The following is a 19,559-nucleotide window of genomic DNA, read 5'->3' as shown; positions in this document are numbered from 1 at the left end:
GAGGGATGTAACGACCCAACCGATTGTTTTGAGCATTTGTATTATGTTCGATAGTTCGAGGGCAGGAGTCGTATGACGTATTATGACGTGTGTGTATCGTCGGTTTTAGTTTCTGGGTGATTCAGAATTGATTTGGAAGTATGATTCTCATATTTGAAGCTTTAAGTTGGAAGAGTTGACTCAATTTGACTTTTGTGTATTTGACCTCGGATTGGAGTTTTGATGTTTCCAAAAGTTTCGTATGGTGATTTTGGACTTAGGCGTATATTCTAATATTGATTTGGAGGTCCGTAGATTGGTTTGAGGATTTTTGGCGAAAGTTGAAAAGTTGAAGGTTTGGACATTGTGACTTATAATGACGTATATTCGAAGGTTTGTTTCTTCTTTCTTTCTTTCTTCTTTTTTTTCCTTTTGTGAGGTAGCTAAAAATAAGTCAACGATTGTCAGAAAAATGACGTCTGCTTCCACGTCATACTCCAGCACGTCTGTCTCCTTTAAGAAGGAGCCACAAGCCAAGTGGCTCTCATATAATCTAACTCAACTGAGCTCTCCATTCATTCATCCACTTTTCCTCTTCTTTAAATTTCTTTTCATTCACTTTCAAAAACACTTTTAAAAAACATCTTCATGATGTACGGATATAATACCAATGAAAACACTTCTCATGTGTATGATTCTAGTGAGTACATAAGTCATTTTTCATCATTCTCTTCCCCAACCCCTTTGATCATTCTTTCATCGGATATCGGTTATAATCAGATTCAAAATCATGAATCCGCCTCTAATAATTATAATGCTAGTAGTAGATGCAGTAGCTATGGTTCTTCTAGTTTAGTCACAAGTAATGGAGTGAATGACCACATGATTCCAAGAAACATAAGCAGTCACTCACTTGTAAAGAACATGGAGGGATTTTGCCCACTAGTCTCTTCCCCACCCAATTTTCTTGACACGGAAGGTAGTTCCATCAGAAAGGTTTTTAGCACAGGTGATTTGCAGGTAATAATAATTACATCCTTTAACATAGGTAACAAAATCATATACACCAATATCATGAAGCGTGACATCAAGCTGTGTTGTTTTTAGAAGATTTACACAATCAATGTAATTTAACTGGCTATCGCATATTATTATTTAATTTTTCAGGTTCCTTATCATATCAGGCTTGTTACATAGGAGTTATCAATTGTTAGAGATCAAAGTAATCATATAATATAAAAATTCTTCGGACAATTCACAGAACATAAGCAAATTAAATAATTTCTTTTAATTATATATGTACATTGATAATTATAAAAAAAAATTATACTATCATCATATTTCAACTCGTTGTAGAAGACAGCCTTTATTATTTTCTAGGTTATTAATGCATCTTTTATGAGCAAATACTTATACTTCCTCCGTGTGGATCTTTTCGCTTTTCAAAATTCAAATTATATAATGTTTGACCAATACTTTGAATTATATATTTTTTATCATATTGACATGAGAAGAATTACAACTTACATTACTTTTCGTGTAATTTTTGGATATTTAAATTTTAACTTTAAATATTAAGTTAATCTAATTCAACTTAGATTAAAAAATCAGGCAAATTAACTTTCCAAAAATGAAAAGGTTCACATAAACTGAAATAAAGAGAGTATTATATTCTAGTCATGACCTAATAGCATAAATAAAGTCGAGGAAAAAACTCGCTTGTCATGGCCCGCAATGCTTCTACACTAGTCATGACCTAATAGCATAAATAAAGTCGAAAAGAAAGTAAGAAATTTCTCGTATTATGACCAATTCAAGGTGAAAAATAGGGTTGTTCCCTCGACAAACTGGGATAAAGTTAAGCCAAAAGATTTTGATTCAAGATAAATTCATGAGAAAGTGGTTGTTATTTAGGATCACTGGACTTTAGGTCTCAAATTAAACTTCCCAGAATATGTGTGGATAGTACTTTGATTCTTTGTTTATTCAACTAATGCGCCCACCTTCAAATGCATGTGTAATAGGAAATGCAACAAAATCACCGGTCAAAAAGTTGCCTATCAAATGAGAGTAACAGCATAATCGAAGGAATGACCAAAGGTTGCAAGTACAGTCCCGAAGAGAAGAAGGAGAGGATTGAGAGATACAGGAACAAGAGAAATCAACGAAATTTTAACAAGAAGATTACGGTAATATGTTTTCTTGTAGGGATTCAAAAACCTTAGAGAAAACTTGTCTTTAAGAAAAGATATTTAATATATAATTTTAATTATAAGACTATTTGTCAAAATTTCTTTTTCTTCTTCTTAGCCCGTTTGGATATAAGAATTTTTTTAATTTTTTTTCGAAAAAATTTCACTTTTTTTCGAAATCAAACGGCTATAAAATTTTTGATTTGCACTTGAAAATAAATTTTGAAATTTTTCGAAAATTTGAAAATCTCCAAATAGCTGTTTTTCAAAATTTTCACTCAGATCACTCACAAAAATTCAAAAACAACCCAAAATTATATTCATATCCAAACACAACTTTAATTTTCAAATACCATTTTCACTTTAAAAAAAAATTCACTTTTTAAAAATTTTACAATTCTTATGTCCAAACGCTTTAATTCCTTTGCTTTAAGAGTGGATCTGGATAAAAAAAAAAGTAATAAACAACTTCTTATTTTTCTAATACATCAAATATTTTAAAAGAAATTTAATCGAGGCGATTAATATTCGGGACAGGGGTGAGTAATAAGACCCGCATGAATTAATACTGTCGATTCAGAATGGAATTGAGATAGTAAATTAAAGACATGCAAAACACGTACCATGTGAATTGCAAGACTGTTGTTAGTATTATTTTAAGATCACCTGTTAATGCGTTTTAGGGTCCACAGGGTGCTTTCCTAGTTTAGTCCAAAGGTGAATGCTGCCTTATAATATGAGTATCACCTAAATTCAATACTTTCGAAATGGTATACTATAATTTATGTGTAAAAATTTAAATTCAAATCCATAATTTTAAAAATATAAGTTTTCAATGCTAAAGTCATTAAAAATTGAATCCATATTGTTTAAATTCCAAATTCACCTCTAATTAAGTCTAATATCGAATTTCTTGTTGTCAAATATCAGTATGAGTGTAGGAAGACTTTGGCAGATAGTAGACCTCGCATTAGAGGAAGGTTTGTAAGAAATGACGAAATAATTGAGAAGACATTTCAGAATGAATTTAATCAGGCAGAAGTAGAAGAAGACGAGGATGATGCGGACTGGATTAGCTTTCTCGATGCCTTTTTAGCAAATATTTTTCCCTAATCAACTGAAATTAAGGAAACAAAAGGAGTTCCTCAAGTTCAACGTTTGGCAACTCCTTTATTGTATGGTACTTGTTGCCTTCTAGTTTTAATAATGTATGTTCGACGATTCCATTAAGGATCAAGTCCAATTAATTGCACAATGATTAATAACAATTTGAAGCTTATGTTCACAACGTTTCGTTTAGATATTGAACCAACATAGCATAACACGTTAGTTTAGGGGTCAAAGTGTAAAAGTGAAAACTTATAACTTAATTATCTCTAGTCGGATAGTTGGTTATTACGGTGTATATATAGGCTTTAGATATTAGTTTCTTCTTTTGGACTTAATCCTGTACTTTTGCAGAGATATGAAAATGACTCCAGTTTGAGCTCGATCTCTCTCTCTCTCTCTCTCACTTGTTCTTCTAGAACCTTCCAATTGCTTGCATGTGCATTTTTTCTTCTTCATAGATTGCTCAATATGGTATCAGAGCTTTCCGATTAAGCTCCGGTGACCACTTTTGCTCTCCGATTTAGTGTTCTTCTTCATTGACGACCTCAATTTCAAAGCTAGGGTTTTTCAACTCAGAGTAAAATGGTGATTGATGAAGCAACGAGTGATGACACAGTACTAAGTCACAATTATCCTTTGTATTTGCGACATTCGGATTCGCCAGGTGAGCATCTGATTAAATTCAAACTATTAAGCACTGAAAATTACAATTTATGGTGTCGATCCATGAGAATTGGACTTTTTACGAAGAACAAAATCGGATTCATTGACGGTACTTGTCGCAAGGAGAATTTTAAAAAGGATCTTCATGATTAATGGGAAAGGTGTAATGCTTTTGTTTTGTCGTGGATTATGAATGCACTAACGAAATAGTTGTATAACAGTGTGGTTTATGCATCCTCTGCACAGAATGTGTGGAGGAATTTGAAGGAGAGATTCGATAAAAGGAACATATCGCGGATTTACAATTTACTTCAGGAAATTGCTGCTTTGAAGCAAGGATTATCACATATATCCACTTATTATTCTAAGCTCAAGGATCTGTGGGATGAGTATGATGTTATGGCCCCAACTCCATTATGTCCATGTCCAGAATCAAAAGTGTTTCTGGAGCACATTCAACAGCAATGTTTGGTGCAATTTCTGAGTGGACTGAACGAGTCATTTGCCCAGGCAAAGGGTCAAATCATGCTTATGATTCCTACACCTACTATCAATGAGGCCTATGGGGTGGTAGTTCAGGATGAGAGTCAACGAGCAAAGACAATGAATATTAATGGCTTGAAATGGGAGCTGCAGCTATGGCATACAACTCAGGACAAGGATTTCCTGGTGGCTACAAGCAGAAAGCTCAGGTATTCTGTGAATATTGCAAATTAAAAGGAAACACTAAAGATGTTTGTTATAAGTTGGTAGGTTACCCACATGACTACACGCCAAAGAAGAAATCTTTTGGAAGAAACATGGCAGCAGCACACAATGCACAGGTTAACTATTCCAAAGGATCAACAGACCAAGGAAGTCCTTGAGTAGCAACTACAGGGAACTTCTTCGCAGAGGAGCAATATAAACAACTACTTCAGCTGCTCAACCAAAATACAACACCTGTTGAAACAGCAACTCATGCCAAGGTCATAGGTATACCATTGTCACTCTTGAGAAGAGTTAAGCAGGATAGATGGATTACAGACTCAGGTGCCTTTAACCATATGGTGTCTAGTCTGGAGTTTTTCACTGATTTTATGGAGATTCCTAAAGGAGAAGGTAGGAAAGTGCAGTTGCCAACTGGTGAAACTAGTAGGATTACGCACCTAGGATCCTCTAGTATTCTGAATGGTTTACCAATTAAAAATGTCCTATATGTGCCATAGTTTAGGTACAACTTACTATATGTTTCACAACTTACAAGGGCCATTGGATGCTTCATTGCCTTCTTTCCTACTTGGTGTGTCTTCCAGGATATTTGTAATGGGAAGGTGAAGGGGATTGGTAAGCTGGAGGAAGGACTCTATGTGTTGGACCTCAAGCACAAGTCAAATCGCAAGTTGCAGTTGGTATTATCACTTCTGCTTTAGTAATGAATAGAATAAGTGGCTCTTTGTGGCATAAAAGATTAGGCCATATTCTTTTAGATGCCTTGAAGAGATTACCAGCATTTCACAATAAGACATTTGTTGATTGTAATGAACATTGCCTAGTATGTACTTTAGCAAAACAGACAAGATTACCTTTTCCTATTAGCAGCAATAGATATGATATTTTTGGTGACCTTATACATGCAGATGTATGGGGATCCTTTAAGGTTCCAACTTTTGATTGTAAGAGATATTTCCTGACTCTTGTTGATGATTTCAGTAGGTATACATAGATATGCCTCATAAACACATAAGATGAATCAGTTGTTGTTTTGAAACACTTTATTTCACTACTAAGAAATAAGTTCTCCACTACTCCTAAAACACTAAGAACAGATAATGGAGGAGAGTTTTTTAACAAGCAGTTGACAGATTTGTTGCATTCTGAGGGGATAGTGCATCAAATCTCCTGTCCATATACTCCTCAACAAAATGGAGTTGTTGAAAGAAGGTATAGGTACATTTTGGATACTGCACGAGCTTTGAGATTCCAGGCTGGATTGCCCTTAAAATTCTGGGGTGAGTGTATTTTAACAGTTGTGTATTTGATTAACAGAGTTCCTTCTACAATTTTGTCTGGTAAATCACCTTTTGAGCTGGTATTTCACTAGAATGTCACCCTAGATCATCTCGGGGTATTTGGCTGCCTGGCTTATGCTACAAATCTTAAAAGACAACATAAATTCTCACCTAGAGCAGTACCAGCTGTATTTTTGGGTTACACATTGGTGCAAAAGGGTTACAAACTCTATGACTTGCATAACCACCGCCCTTTTGTGAGTAGAGATGTTATCTTCAAGGAAACTGTGTTTCCTTTTCTCCAACACATGAACAAACCCATGAAGGATCATAAATTTCCTGTCATAACTCCAGTCTATGATTCTAACTCTAATGACCCTGTTTTGCCTCCACCTCACCACTCCACTACCTCACAAGACACTTCATCACCTGACTTGGAACACCTGGATGATTCTGTTGCTTTCACTCAACCACACATTTCACTCACTAATGACCTTCAAGGTAGTTCTACAAGTCACACTACTCCAATTCTATTTTCTGATGATCTTCAAGGTAGTCCTGCAAGTCACATTACGCTAATTCCATTCACTGATGCTCTTCCTTAATCTGTTGATGATGACACAACTGCTGACGGGATCAGAAAGTCCACTAAGCCTTCTAGGCCTCCTATATGGATGAATAATTATATAGTTGGGCAGACTTCTGGCAAGAGTAAGCCTTGCAATTATCCTATTGCTAACTCTGTTAGTTATCAAGCATTGAAGGCTGCCTACAGTCAATGCCTTGCAACTTACTCAACAGATATTGAGACCTCTCAGAAGCATCTAAGGATCCTAAATGGGTGTCTGCAATACAACAAGAGCTTCAAGCCTTGGAAGATAATGAAACATAGAGTATAGTTCTTTTACCTACTGGGAAGCATCCTATTTGTTGTAAGTGGGTGTTCAAGATCAAGTATAAAACTAATGGAGAGGTTGAAAGATATAAGGCCCAGCTTGTGGCTAAGGGGTATACACAACAAGAGGGGTTGGATTATACAGATACTTTCTCACCTGTGGCAAAATGGTCATAGTCAGGACCATCATTGCCCTAGCTGCACATCATGGCTGGCTTATCTACCAAATGGATGTTCATAATGCCTTCCTTCAGGGTGATCTCTTAGAGGAAGTGTACATGACCATTCCTCTTGGTTTCTCTCGTACCACTGCAAGGCAGGGGGAGTATCCAGTTTGCAGACTTCACAAGTCCTTATATGGACTCAAGCAAGCCTCCCGACAATGGAATCTTAAGCTCAAAGACGCCTTGCATAAAATGGGGTTCACACAATTATTCTCTTTTCACTAAAAGGGAAGGCTGTAGTCAAGTGTTTGTTCTCATCTATGTAGATGACTTATTAGTCATTGGTAGTCATGTTCAGTTGATTGATCAGACTAAAGAAGATGTATAGAGATTCTTCAAAATGAAAGACTTAGGAGAGCTGAAATTCTTTCTTGGGATTGAATTTGCAAGATTCTCTAAAGGCATATAGATATATGAGCCAAAGAAAATATGCCTTGGAGTTGACAGCTGAACTTGGTTTAGCAGGATCAAAACCTGCTAGTACTCCTCTAGAAGTTAATCAGAAGTTGACTACTGTGGAATTTGACAAAGCAGTAGCAGGTGCTGCTGATAATGATTATGTTTTAAAAGATGCAAGTGTGTATCAAAGGCTTGTTGGCAAACTGCTATACCTGACAATGACTCGACCAGATATCTCTTATGTTGTACAAACACTTAGTCAGTTCATGCATGCTCCTAAACAGTCACATCTAGTTGCTGCCACCAGAGTAGTGAGATATATAAGACTGCTCGAGGCCAAGGTTTGTTGTTGCCAGTAGCAGGAGATGGACAATTATTAACATATTGTGATGCAGATTGGGGTGCATGTTTGCACACAAGAAGGTCTATTACAGGCTATCTAGTGTTCTATGGTGATGCCTTGATTTCTTGGAATTCAAAGAAGCAAGAAACTGTTGCAAGAAGTTCAGCAAAAGCAGAATTTCGAACCATGGCTTCAGCAGCAGCAGAGATAGTATGGCTGACAGGCTTATTCTGTGAACTAGGCCTTAAGATTAAGAGGCCAGTCAGCAATACAAATAGCAGCCAATCCTATATTCCATGAGCATATAAAACACATAGACATCTTATCAGAGAAAAGGTGAAAGCTGGAACTATCAAAACTGTGCATGTCAACATTAACGAGCAGATTGCAGACATACTAACTAAAGGGATGGGCAGAACTCAGCATGATCATTTACTTGGTAAGCTAGGAGTGAAGAATCTTTTTCTCCCCTCCAGCTTGAGGGGGAGTATTGAACCAACATAGCATAACACATTAGTTTAGGGGTCAAAGTGTATAAGTAGAAACTTGTAACTTAATTATCTCTAGTCGGTTAGTTGGTTATTACAGTGTATATATAGGCTTTAGATATTAGCTTTTTCTTTTAGACTTAATTATGTACATTTGTAGAGATATGAAAATGACTCCACTTTGAGCGATCTCTCTCTCTCTCTCACTTGTTCTTCTAGAACCTTCCAATTGCTTGCATGTGCATTTTCTCTTCTTCGTAGATTGCTCAATAAAGAGTTTAAATTCTATACACTTTTACATAAAAATATTAACACAATCAGATCACTTGAAAGCATAAGAAATAACTCCTTATAATTATGTCAATTTTTACTTGAAAAAAGATTGTCTAATAGTGTAGATTAAAATACAGTGATAGTGAAGAAAAAGTTACACTTTCAATTTACATAATTTCTTTTTAGATTTGGCTATCTCCTGATGGGTCCGTCCAAGATATAATTTGTGTGTTGTCTAATCCGACCATAAGGATCACAAATTATGCGTGAAACTCAATAGTCCCATGCATTATCCCCTACCACGCAAATATTCACATGCAATATTTGGTATTTCTTGCATGTTCAAGCAAGATCTTTATTGAACCATTACATATATGATTTGCCACAAAATCAACCTTCAAGCTTCAAAAGAAATTGCTGAGGTGAAATCATGATTTAAAATTTAAATTCCGACAAAGACAAAAAAATACTTGATACTTTTGTTCCGGTCTACCTAAGTCTCGATGAGTAAAGTTATGATACACGTATAAATTGAATGTAGCAAGTATACGATAGAATAAACGAGATGAGCACAAGTGGTTGGACACCACTAGATTCAAAAAGAAATTGTTGAGGTGACAAATCTTTTTAAGTATTTTAGCCACTAGAGTAACAACTATTTACTATTCCTAGTCTAGTGCTTAGCACTATTAGTCATATCAACATATAATCATAAATGGAGTTTTGTCGACACTACTAAGATTTTAGCCATAACTTATTGTGCAGACAAAAGCATTTAACAACAGAAAACATTTCAAAAGGGAAATTGGTTGCTTCCCTTGTACTAGAGTATTCAGGTCATGAAAAGAGACTTCTATTAAATACTACTATTTCACATTCAAACAAATTTCCATCCACATTAGTAGAGTTCCATTTTCTCTATGGCAGATCTGGAAAGTTAGAAACGCAGAAACAACATACTTCATCATGCCAATGAATTTTTGTACCTTAAAACATTTCCTCTTCTAAAATTTAAGATTCGGAGGTAAGGATACAAGTGGGGGGATTCGGCAAAAAATACTTCAAACATCTAAAACTAAAGTTATAATATTATGTCTAAATTATGAGACTGTGTGAAAAATTTACAAGGTATTCCAAGAAGGAAAAAATATTACTCAACAGGAGTATCTGAGAAGGAGATGAAAGGAAAAGGACTGAAATATAAATTTTTATATACAAGGTATTCTATTTTATTCAATTTCACCCTAACTTCTGTTTTGATTTCAAAATATTTGTCCCGAATTTCTCCGATGATTTTTGTCAAAGTACGTAAAATCAGTTGACCATAGATACAGATCTCATACCCACATCGTATTGACACGAGTGTGGCACTAAAAGTGAAGAGTCCGAGCAACTTAGCTTATAGACAATTAATCAGCTTCATCATAACCTAACTTATTTTCCCATGTGATGTGCACGAGTCGTGAATCTTATGCTGAAAATCTATTTCAAAAACTCAGGGCATGTATATGAGGAGCAAACATCAAACCTAGCAAAACAATTGCAAAAATCTAGTGCTTAGATTAAGAGAAACTAAGAGAGTGTCTAATTCTGAGCTGATAAAGGCTCACAACAAAGCCATCCTTTTTTCTATTTTTGGTTGGTTTATTTTAATAACCGAGAAATTCCCAAGATTAGGCTACCACACGGTTTCAAACTCGGCCAATAATGGATCCGCCCATCTATTCTTCTCCACTTAAATACAAGGTTTTTGTTTGTGCATGGTTCAAAACTCATGACATACGCGTAACACACATTATGTTCTGCGCTCTGACTACTGGACCAAAGCGTTGAGATGGCACAACACGGCAAATTCTTACCTACTAATAAAAAATATTATAGGTATACTCTAGGTCCACATTATTTACATGTGTACTTCTCTATCCCTAATGTTTCATCCTATCTGCCTAAATCAGCCAAAGCTACTAATAAAGAATTACACAGCAGGAAAACGAGGAATTACCTAATGTAGAGAGAAGAGACAAATTCTTTTCTTTTCTCCTTTTTTTCGCGCGCGGGGGGGGGGGGGGGGGGGGGGGGAATAAAGGACAGGAACCTGAAGTACTCAAGAAACTATGAATATATACTACGGCGATTATATGCAGAAACCTCGTAAAATATGATGTTGCTTGATGTGGCAAAATGCATAAACAGAAAAGAAAAACGTTAGATCCTTCAAAACCAAACACCTATAACTTTTGCACTTGTCAAAAAAAATTCCCTCTAAAAAGTTACATCCTCTAAAACCATAAACAACCAAGATAGGAAAAAGGAAAAAGAAGGGGAAAACAGAATAGATAACACAGAAATAAAGACGATTGACAAGGTCAAATGTCAAACGTAAGTATTGGAAGCTACTGCTAGAGGGCTCGGCCTCATCTAAGAAGCAATTGAGAGGGAATAGGGATAGCAACAATATGAAAAGACACGAGACAGTAGGAAAATGCTTTCTTCTTCAACTGCCTAATATAAACTTAATCAAACTGATCACATGTAATTGCATCATCAATAATCTTACACTTGTCAATTGACATAAATAAACAATCAGACAAACCTCACAAAGTCGTAAACTGATTCAACTTCTGAGCCTTCCACTTGGAAGCCCTATGACTCAGCAAGCGTTTGAAAGGAAACAAAGAAGGTCGATAAGATGTCCTACGTTTCATATTCCCTGCAATAGATTGATGGAAGTGTTAACCATATGATTTTCACCTGAAGTAGAAGATGCTCAAAAGATATTTTATCGGAAGCACAGACCAGAAAAAGATAATTATTGCTTATAGAATTCAAACAAAAAAAAGTGGTAACCAAGTACTTGAAGGAAAAGAGACTATACAGAGCCATCGATTTTGAAAGCCCCGGACCATCCCTCTCCAAACATCAATCGAGAATCAACTTAGGACCACGGCAAGGAATCAAATGCTAATAATGACCAGTAAGCACCAGCATGCTTGGGTTGATCGAATGACAGATATTGCTGACTCAACATATAATGATGCTAGGAAGAACAATACTTTTGTAACTGAGATCAGGAAGATAGAGGGTAAAGGAGATAATGACGGTGCATCTGAAGGCTATATCAGTCAACAGATCTCTTAGACAGAAGATGATAGTTAATACATTTCAACCACTTCAAATCTTTCTCCCATTTCATTTTCACTAGGTTAGTGTTTAACAGGACTAAAATAAAAACTACTTAATTGATCATCATTTCTCAATTAAAATCTAAAATTTGTTTGACAAATAGTTAATCTGTGTTGAAAACAAATGAAAAACAGGTCAATTTAACCCTTAGGAACCAAAGTCGGACAAACAAACTGGAAAGAGTATTGAATTTCAATACAATTATTTGGTACTCATAAAATAATTTATATATACCTGATAGAGATCCACCCATGATCTGATAACTTAGTCCAATGTTATTGTCGGTGTGCTTCAGCTCTCCCTCTGAAACATCTTTGACTGGCAGATTGTCAACAACCAAATTCTCATTATCAACTTCCATTGAATTACTAAGCTCATAGCTGTACGATCCATCAGCTAAGGTAGCAGAATGATATCTAATCTCCCTAGATTGCTCTTTCTCTGTTGATTTATTATTAAGTTGTGCCTCAAGCGAGACACCACCAAATGCACCATTTTGATCACAGAAATCTGTGTGGAAGCTGTTGAAGGTCCCAAGCTGTTGACCAGATGAACCAGTGGAAGTTCCATCCTTTGAGACGGTGAAAATATCTGCTAAGGAAGAATCAACAGAGAGGGTGACTTCATTATCTCTTCTGCAAGTGTAGTTTGCTGCACTCTCCGGTAAAACAGCATACCCTTCACCACTAGCAGAACAAGTTCCAGGTTGCAAATCATGCACTTTGTTCTCAGAAGAGGTATAGTTATTTGTAATTTTCATTTCGTCATTTTCAATCATACTATTTTCCTTGACTTCAATATCTTTTCTGCAGGCACGAATTGTCGCACTATCTGGCAAAAAAATGTATCCATCACAACTAGCTGTAGAAGTTCCTGTTTGCAAATCATGAATTTTGGTCCCAGATGTATCTTTTATGTCTAACTTCTCCGTACATTTCATATCCTCGGCAATTCTATCACTTTCCTTTTCTTTTTCCAAATTATCAGCATCATTTAGAGGAGCAATGAACAAACATGGCACCTTAACTTCTTCAGAGCCAGAGGCCTGATGGATTTTCTGCAGATCATCTCCTACAGGTGAACCTTCTTCAGGTGGAAAATTGACACCACCTGGTCGTTCTGATATCCCAGAAGTCGGAAGAGCCATCTCATCCTCCTTAACACCAGCCAATTCTGCAATAGTATCCAGAGGCTCCTGCCCCAGCTCTGTCGTAGATATTAAATCTTTAATTTGGAGTCCATGTGAAGGCAGGTTATTCACAACAGAACTAAAATCAATGCGTTTCACATTTTTTGATACATTGCTCGAGACTGAGAAAGATTTCTTGATGTCGTCTAACAGCAAATCGCCCTCACCACTAGAGATAGGATCCCAAATGAGCCAATCATCAAATTCAGGTTTCTTGGCACCCGAAGTTATTAGTTCAACCTTAATTGCCTCCTTGTGATAACACTTTTTTCTTAATGCATTAGTTAAAACAGTTCTGCCAGGGAATAGAAAACTTCAACATTCGTCGAGCAAGAGTGTGAATAATAAATAATGAAGTTTCTGTAAGTTACCTACAATTTTTGGAAAGCGCTGCTTTAGCACGTTCCAGTTGGAGCCCGAGCAAAGATGCCAAATTTGCTACATCATGCGGCCCCCTAAGTTCCGTTACAGAAGGAGCAGCACTTGAGAAAAGAAGATTCTTTCCTCGAGTCCAATCCACCAGCAGCTGGAGATTTAGCAATTAGATCAGAGTAGATTCAACACACCGGCGTCAGAAAAAAAAATACAAAATCGTAACTCCTAAATTAGAATGAATATATTCTTTTTTAATATCTGGAAAAACCTTTCCAGAATGTCTGACTAGTTTCACCTTACCCTAGAAAGAGTGCCTGGAGGAGCACTGGTGTCTGCTAAGATGCTTCGCGGTGCGTGTTTCATAACATGAAAGCAAAAACTTCTACCTTGCTACTGAATCTTGAGGTTTACGATCTGCTATAAGATGTCTGGTTTCATTTAACAGTATTTGCCTACATTTTGCTTCCTTCTATGGTTTACTGACAATCAATGTCTTTGCTATATGCTTAACTTGTAAATATGCAATGTGCTCCCTAAATTTTCCAATTTTTGGACCCTAGCCAGGTTAGCAGAATCATTTTGCGCTGGTGTTATTTTCAAATCCATGAGCAAGATAGGATGAAGTCAGTGTGTATTGTGAGTATAGCATCTAAAATTCTAAGAAACATAGCCTCGTAAAAGTCTAAGATGCATGCCAACTGCCTTTAGATCCAACCAAATTCAGACAAAGACTTCCAGAAAAGGCAACGCCGCCAATTCTGGATCCCGCTCTCAGCTTCGTCGATCCTCTCAAGTTTCTTATCCTGTTGAAGGCTTATGAATCGTTTTCTCCAAAAGATCGAGCTTACCTCATCAAAGGGATTTATATTTCAAGGTACAAGACTTCCAATTTTTATCAAGCGGAGTTTCTAGCTAATAAAGGTATATTTACATATGTGGTAAGTTGGAAAATATAAATTTGAGTCAACTACTCAACAAACAGGATGAAATAGAAGCAATGATGCAACCCATCAAAACTCAGGAAATGTTCAGAAGCCACTTTAAATTTGGCATATGGAATCTGTGTAAAAGAACCTATGAGCTAATTTATCTTTTAAAAAAAAACAAATAAAGACAAGTCTAAGTGGAGCGAAATGGATAGTGAGGATTCATATAGCTGACCCAACTAGCCTGGGAAGGGGCTTACTTGTTGCTGTTGTGGTAAAAGGAAAAAGAAAGGAAAATGTAGTCGAACTAGAGCTTGAGTAGTCTTAAGCTTATTAGATAATAACATGCATTCGTTCTTATCAGTTCAACATGAACCAATGATTGATTCTCCTAACTGTTCTATAATTCACTCCCTAGTCCCTATTGACCCACAAACACATAGTAACCATAGTTATAGGTTGAAAAGTTCTCGACTGTTTTAGTTATTGTCAAGAGGATTCCATGTCTTCTCTTAAACCCATACTCTACCACCTATAAAAACCAAATAGAAAAGAATTAAACCAGAATTTCTTGGACTAACCTTAGCATTAGATATCATTTGCCTCCTCATTTGGGAATCCAAAATAAGACTGGAGTAAGTAATCTCAAAATACACTCCACGCTGCAGTTAAAAAAACAACAAATTTGTCAATCATCCTGAAACACCATAAAGAGCTCAAATTAAATTGTGGTTCAGCTAAATTCAAGCATTCACCACTCCACGAGCAACTATCCCTGGATGCAACTCATTTTTTTCCTTGAAGTTAAGAAGTTCCTCCACTATTTTGATTCTTTTTTCTTTTTTGATGAAGCAATGAATATTATTTCTCCAACGTATTAGTTTTCATTCACCCATCTTGGTGATTAAGATTTAAGCATATCAAAAGCCCTGGACAGAAGTGAAACCAATGTATCTGTAAGGAATCAAATTGCACAGCCAAATGAACATAGAGATCCCTTCCCAAGGAATTTCACTGGCAATAATGTTAATTCATCAGCATATAGCTCCTTTCTTGTCCCTTTAGCAAAATAAACATATGAACATGATTTACATAATGTTAAGTATGGAGATTCAATTGCTTCCATGGACGTCTGTTCTCAACCTTGTCGCAAGACTTAATCATCAACAAATTCGCCTGCTATCTTAAGAAAGAATTATAAGCACCTTCAGGCCATTGGTTTACCTCATCCATATATACTGACCCAAAAGAGGAAATAGCATGCCAACAAAACTCACATACTGACAAAAGGAGCATGTACCCAAATATTTGTATAGAGGGGCATAGTTTGGATGATATGTGCATGGGAAGTTCCCAATGCTGATCACTATATTTTGGATAACCATCTATTCTACATCCCTTGTGTATAACCTCCATAGAAACATAAATCTTTATCATGTCATGTTCAGCTTCTAGCATTGAAAATTTTGTATTGGGGTTGTGGACAAAATGCCATGCTGCCAGCAGGTCCTCGTCATAGTATAATTGTTTCATATATTTGCAAACTGTGCTCTGGAATAACCTGTGCTCATATGATTGGATTTTATAGGGTCAGGTTACGCAACGTTTTGTCCGCCAAGGAGAAAGCAAAATAAACCAAAAGCAGAATCACGGGTCACCAGAATAAAATTAAGGGAAAGGCTTTCTTTTTTTTTTCTTTGATAGGTATAAAATCAAGGGAGCAAATCACTTTTTCTCTAATAAAAGTTTGTCATGGCCTACTCGGTGAAACGAATCATCCAGAGAAGGGCCGCACCACAAGGGGGTGTGATGTAGGTTGTCTCCCCTAACGCAAGCGTCAGTGGCTGACTCCGTGGATCCAACCTGTGATCTATAAGTCACGTGAAGACAACTTTACCGTCTCTCCAAGGCTCCTCTTCTTTTTAGGAGAACACACTTACTAACACTGAAAAACGAAATCATAATATATTGAGAACCCAACTTTTACTCGCACATGCCAAGTCTTCTCCAACCATTATTCAAAATGAATAAAAAGTAGTAGTCAGAACTACCATTGTCCATTATATTAAAGTGACTGCTTCAGTTTAATCAGAATTCCTAGGGTTCAAAAATATGTTATTGAACAGTCTTTCCCAAAGAGCCTTGGCGAAATGACCCATCATAACTCCATAGCCTTAGACTCACTCGAACTTCCCCTTTCAATTTATCAATAGTTTATCATACCAATATTTCATGAAGTGCACATGCATTAAGAATAGTCTCATGAATAACATAATACATTCATAAAGGGCACACCTGAATTGCAGCTTTAACCATAGATTGCTTCAATCTAAATGGCAACTTCTCTGAGAAATCAATAGCAATTATGTCCACCTAAAAGTTGAAAAGGAGGTAAGCAAAAAAATGATGTAAGAGATATGCATACACACGAGAATGCCAACATCTAAAGTCTCCAAGGAAATATAGGCAGATAATAGCAACAAAACTTTTGACTAGTCCCAACCAACACATTTATTATTTGTCGAATAAAAAATGCTCCATCAATTACAGACAATGTATGGCTGCTAGTGCATGGTGTATAATGCATCATACAGTTCTAACCTATAGTCATAAGTATTCACCTGTATTGCCCTTTTATCGTGCATGGTGTACCAGTGACTGATTTACAAGTTTTTTTACTCAAACTTTACATGCATAGTTCAAAACTTCTCAGAGGCATATACTAATGCTATTCCACACCAATAAGCACACACTAGTAGTGAAAGCATGCTACCACTGGTTCAAAATATTGGAACTGTCTCTAACTCGTACTTTATTGAACTACCAAATACTCCATGAATCTTCAATCTCAGCAGAAAAGAGTAGTATCACTATTATTCAACAAACCTCTGAAGCCTGGGAAGCAGCTCAAATGTGCAGTGTGCAATGCATTTATGCCCCTTTTTTCCAATCTACAACGTGGGCGACGCCTTTGGTTCTTAATACACACGCAAACACACACACACACACACTATTTCGAACTTTTAAGACCCTCTTTCTATTTTGAGATCTTCCAAAATGTACGATCATTCAATTTCTATCCAACTTCAATAATTTCCAATTATTTAAATTCATTCAACTATTCAAAATTGATTAAACTATTCAAACTTTAAAACTCAATGTCATGTTTTCTCTATCAAACTAACTATTCAACCGTTACTTTACTATTTTGTCTCACTACCACTAATATAATATATTCCTCAAAATGCATATCTTTAACTCCACGCCTAGTCAAAACTAAGGGGGCACACAACTTCAAATTATTTTAATTAAAAGTACATAGGTATGCTAAGTTACGACCACAGCTAAAAAGGAAATAGTGAGCACAATGGTAGAGCTAAAGGTAAGGAATTCGAAAATTATTTTGTGCAAATAGGTTAAAAATACATATATGTTGTTGAATCCCCTTAACAGAAGCAAGCTTCCAGGTATAGCATTTTTTGCATTTTTTCCAATCAGAATTTATGGCACCGACACTAAATGACCACATTGGTCAGAGGCGGATCCAGGATTCCAAGAAGATTGGTACACTATTACAAAGAGGAAATCTAGGATTTATATTTGATGGGTTCAACCTTTTTTAGGGTCTTACCACAAGTCCATTACTATCTAGAAATTATAGGTTAAAGTTAAATTTTTTCTTACAATTTTAGAGATTTTTAACATATATTCCTCCACTTCAAAAATACCGAAGTCATTGAACTATGTTATATCATCTACTGCTATTAGTTTTAATAATATAAATTTTGCGATGACAAAGGGAGATCAACGATTTCAATGTGTTAGATTTGGAAATTTTGAATGAATAAACCAAATAAAGAAAACTTAATTAAAACACAAGAGGGGACACTAAACATGCCTACAAACTGAGAATTGAATTGCAAAGGTACATCCAATAATCATTGAACCATAAGACTCTTTGAGTTTGGATGCACATGTGTATTTAAGCAATTTTTAAAAAATATAACATTATTACATGGTATAAGAGAGAGGACCATGAGTTCACGTGCCCCATGTTCCAACACATAAATACGCCCCTGGGTGGGTACACCGCACCCACTATATAGTCGCTCTAAAAAAATAAGCCGAAAAAATGTATAAAATTTGTATATTTTTTTGTATATATATACATTTTGTATGTTATATACAAAAATAATATAAATTTTATACACTTTTTCGGCTATTATCTTTAAAAAATTTCTGGAGCGGGCTAAAAGTGATAATACACTTATTTAAAATGGTGGATCCGCGTCTAGCTCATACTTAAATAAACTAACATCCAATAATTATTCAATGCTTCATCTCACAGCAGGAAAACAGAAAATTCAAATTAATCAACAAACCTCGGAAACCTGGCAAGCCTGTTCAAATGCAAGCTGATTGAGGGGTCTAACCGCAACAACGTCATAGCTTTTCAAAATAGGATTCCCCGAATTGAGAGCCGAAGCCTGAGCCGAGCTATCAACCATAACAGTTAAGCGCGTGTACTGACGGAACGGGGAGGAAACGGGGACGTTTAAGAGTTTTCTACGGAACTCAACGGAGGAGGCAAGTGAAGGAGCAAGTTTGAGAATAGAAGAAACAGGGAATAAGGGGATAGAACAACGGTCTGATTCGGACATTACGCCTTTGATCGTACGGTTGTAGGCGATTCCTGTGTAGCCGAGTTCCATTGCTTTGATGGTGAGCTTGAGGCGTGTGGCTTTTAGGGCGGTTTTGTTTGTGATGTTTCGATCGGATTCGTAATATGGTATGTTGAGGTCGAAGAAACCCATTATTGGATTTTTGTGTGTGTGTGTGTGTGTGTGTTTTGGAGAAGAGAATTTGGTGGAGATGTTAGGGGAAAGAGGTGATGGCGGGTTTAAGGGGTTTTGCGATATCGATATTCTTAATGTGGGCCTTGAGCAGAATCGTATGGCCTTTCATGATATCATTCCTTAGAATTTGTCTCTCCATGTGTTTAGTTGGTTTTGCAAGAATAATGTGTTATTTTCATGGGCTAGCCACTATTTGGACATGTATACAAAATGTAGTTACTTTTCCAAATGTTTTGGAGAAGTAGCCGCTTTATTGGTTATGCAATTTTTTTTGTGAAAATCTTTCTGGAGTTTCTAATAAAAATATTTTCAAAATGATTGTTTGTTTAAGTTTTGCACAACGTTTTTTAAAAAAGAATCATAAAATAATAATAGCTTGAAAGGTGTTTTTCATTGAAAACTCTTATTCAACTCACAAAGTAAAACACACGAGGGGAGGGAAAATTGTGCCAAAATTTAAAAAATTAGTTGAC

The 19,559-nt window shown here is 36.1% G+C and overlaps 4 protein-coding genes across 4 annotated transcripts; 3 read left to right on the top strand and 1 right to left on the bottom strand.

Moving 5' to 3' along the window:
• Positions 1 to 549: 549 nt before the first annotated feature.
• On the top strand, positions 550 to 3,722 carry LOC104085421 (putative zinc finger protein CONSTANS-LIKE 11). Its single transcript, XM_009589439.4, has 3 exons — positions 550 to 999; positions 2,004 to 2,168; positions 3,102 to 3,722. Exons 1-3 carry the CDS (start codon positions 628 to 630, stop codon positions 3,282 to 3,284), a joined length of 720 nt encoding a protein of 239 aa, XP_009587734.1. The 5' UTR covers positions 550 to 627; the 3' UTR covers positions 3,285 to 3,722.
• Positions 3,723 to 3,863: 141 nt separating this feature from the next.
• LOC138906138 (uncharacterized) lies at positions 3,864 to 6,540 on the top strand. Its single transcript, XM_070194661.1, has 5 exons — positions 3,864 to 3,896; positions 4,155 to 4,636; positions 4,945 to 5,143; positions 5,240 to 5,335; positions 6,028 to 6,540. Exons 1-5 carry the CDS (start codon positions 3,864 to 3,866, stop codon positions 6,538 to 6,540), a joined length of 1,323 nt encoding a protein of 440 aa, XP_070050762.1.
• A 457-nt stretch (positions 6,541 to 6,997) lies between these two features.
• Positions 6,998 to 8,096, top strand: LOC138906137 (uncharacterized mitochondrial protein AtMg00810-like). Its single transcript, XM_070194660.1, has 3 exons — positions 6,998 to 7,162; positions 7,456 to 7,630; positions 7,738 to 8,096. The coding sequence occupies exons 1-3, from the start codon at positions 6,998 to 7,000 to the stop codon at positions 8,094 to 8,096; spliced, it is 699 nt and encodes a 232-aa protein (XP_070050761.1).
• Positions 8,097 to 11,032: 2,936 nt separating this feature from the next.
• On the bottom strand, positions 11,033 to 19,164 carry LOC104085420 (protein GAMETOPHYTE DEFECTIVE 1). Its single transcript, XM_009589438.4, has 6 exons — positions 18,613 to 19,164; positions 16,526 to 16,603; positions 14,812 to 14,892; positions 13,301 to 13,455; positions 11,975 to 13,224; positions 11,033 to 11,267 (listed from the first exon to the last, which is right to left on the bottom strand). The coding sequence occupies exons 1-6, from the start codon at positions 19,042 to 19,044 to the stop codon at positions 11,152 to 11,154; spliced, it is 2,112 nt and encodes a 703-aa protein (XP_009587733.1). The 5' UTR covers positions 19,045 to 19,164; the 3' UTR covers positions 11,033 to 11,151.
• Positions 19,165 to 19,559: the final 395 nt, after the last annotated feature.

The sequence above is a fragment of the Nicotiana tomentosiformis genome, chromosome 2, assembly GCF_000390325.3.
Source record: "Nicotiana tomentosiformis chromosome 2, ASM39032v3, whole genome shotgun sequence".
Lineage (NCBI taxonomy): Eukaryota > Viridiplantae > Streptophyta > Magnoliopsida > Solanales > Solanaceae > Nicotiana > Nicotiana tomentosiformis.
The sequence above is the reverse complement of the archived record's forward strand: the minus strand, read 5'-3'. Positions and strand labels throughout refer to the sequence as shown.